We start from the raw sequence: 2,169 nt of genomic DNA on the forward strand, positions 1-2,169 counted from the left end.
AGGGCACAGAGGTCCAGACCCCAGGGCACACCCCCTCCAGGCCAAAGCCCCACAGGGCCAGAGGCCCCGAGCCCCAGCAGGCAGTCACCAGGCCAGTCCGACACACACCCCAGCGCCCAGCCCCAGACTCTGGGAACCACCAGCATGCCGGCGGCCAGCCGCACACCCCACCGGGTGGCCGAGTAGCAGCGGGCCCCCAGATAAACCAGCAGGAGGGGCAGCCCAGACCGCAGCCTGACAAATACCCAAACATACACATTCGCACCATCCCACCCTCATCCTCACACCCACTCATTCAAAGACATACAAGGACACCACATTCCACTCATACCCCCGATACACCCTCTATACCCCACAGGTCCAGGCCATGCACCCACCCCCCTACAGGAGGTAGCACACACACAAACCCAGGGGGTAGACCCAATCATTCTGGGGTGGAGAGGAGCAGACAGCCGAGGCCCGGCCCAGACCGCACCAGGCCACCTGGCCAGCCCCTCGCCGCAGAGAAGCCACGACCACCCCACCACACCGCCAACGGCCAAGCGCACCCCCCCAGCCAACCACTCACCGGAAGCCGGCAGCCACTCCGGCCAGCGGGCCACTCATAGCTACCAGGAGCCACACCCCAGGAGTCCAAGCAGCACCAGGGAGGATGGAGAGCCAGCCCCGCCCCTGGCAACCCTCCAAGCCCCGAGCCCACCCTTTGCCCAGGACCACACCCGTTAGCTGCATCTGTGGTTTTTCAGGTTTGTTTTCTGTATCAGGTGTTGCTGTTGTAATCTATCGGATTTTATAATGAACATAATTCAACTACCCAACATCACCAAAGTCATCACTAGTTTGAAATGACTGTCAGCCACTGCCACAACGTATTTTAGCTAATCTTCAGTATATCCACTTTTTTGGGTTTGATAAAGCCATTTAGCTGTAGAAGACATCTTAAATGGGGTTGACTCCAAAAGATAATCAGTTGAAGATGGCTATCTAATAATTAGTTTCTGAGAAACTGATTTAAACTTGTGCAATAATCCATTAGATATTTGCTAATGCTATAAACAAACAGCCAGACAAAACATTGCAGCCCTCTTGCCTTTGGTGGTAAGCGTGTAACAATTGTGAAAATATTAGCAAGAAACTATAGTTACCAGTATGGTGGAAACAATCAGGGATCGATTGGACAGTGAGTCTGAGACGTTAGTTGTCTTCCCCTTCTGGTGTTCTGTCATGTTCAGGCCACTAGCTGGGTCCCAGGTACCAATCTGTAAAACAAAATAAAAAAAACATTTGATTTCAACAAACAGAATATTAGGTATGCAGAAGAAAGATGTATTTAGTGTATGTTTCTGATATTTTAATCCTGTTGCTGCTGTGTACAATGGTGCACACATATTTAGGAGCAGAGAACTTCAAAGCAACATCTATCTGAAAATATTCTGGTGAAAGTGCTATGGATTTCTGATCATTCCAGTCAACATTTACTTTTAGTAAGCAACAACACACAAAGAAAAAGTATAAAAGCACTAGAAAAGGCACAAACAAAAACTACATTGAGATGAAAACAAAGAGATTGAAAGCATCTGTAAACGTTTTAGGAGGGAAACTCCCTCATGCTATTCCATGCCTCCATGTGAAATACTGAGTTAAGTTTACAACAGAATTGACTACATCTGACTGATTTGTGTGATTTGAGGGAACAAAATCTTTTAGTAAGTTTTGTTTATGATTGACAAGGAAAATACAGAGAAAATTTCTGACACCTCGACAGTCTAAACATAACGTAGAAAGAGAGCTATGATTCCTCATCACTTCAGCACCTTCTTCCATTTCCAAAATCTAATCAAGCTGCACCTGTTTAGGTGAAGTAATTCCAACATACAAATATTTATTACAGAGACAGGAAGTAGGTATTTCCAAATTAGTGTCAATATTTTCTGTTGGCATTTATTTTTTCAGTAATTATAAACTGTATGTAAAAAAAAATGATGTGTAAAAAAATTCTCAAAACAATCTGGCAGCAAGTAAAAAGCCTGACCAAAAAGCCATACTAGCTGTCAAAATGTGCTTTTTTTTCATAGTTTTTGTATCTATATCCATGATAAAAAATAATTACAAAATACACATCACATACTACCAATTACCTACTGCATAACTTGCAATAAACAAGCAAAA

The 2,169-nt window shown here is 44.9% G+C and overlaps 1 protein-coding gene across 1 annotated transcript in view; it reads right to left on the reverse strand.

Moving 5' to 3' along the window:
* The window catches only part of LOC106526996 (glutamate receptor ionotropic, kainate 2), a 138,368-nt gene extending 136,980 nt beyond the window's left edge, over nucleotides 1-1,388 (reverse strand). Inside the window, exon 1 of the mRNA XM_014021747.1 lies at nucleotides 1,146-1,388. Within this exon, the coding sequence (XP_013877201.1) occupies nucleotides 1,146-1,388 (243 nt within the window). The remainder of the gene's footprint in view (nucleotides 1-1,145) is intronic.
* Between the last annotated feature and the right edge of the window lie 781 nt (nucleotides 1,389-2,169).

Source organism: Austrofundulus limnaeus, unplaced genomic scaffold, assembly GCF_001266775.1.
Source record: "Austrofundulus limnaeus strain Quisiro unplaced genomic scaffold, Austrofundulus_limnaeus-1.0 Scaffold304, whole genome shotgun sequence".
NCBI classification, from domain to species: Eukaryota; Metazoa; Chordata; class Actinopteri; order Cyprinodontiformes; family Rivulidae; genus Austrofundulus; species Austrofundulus limnaeus.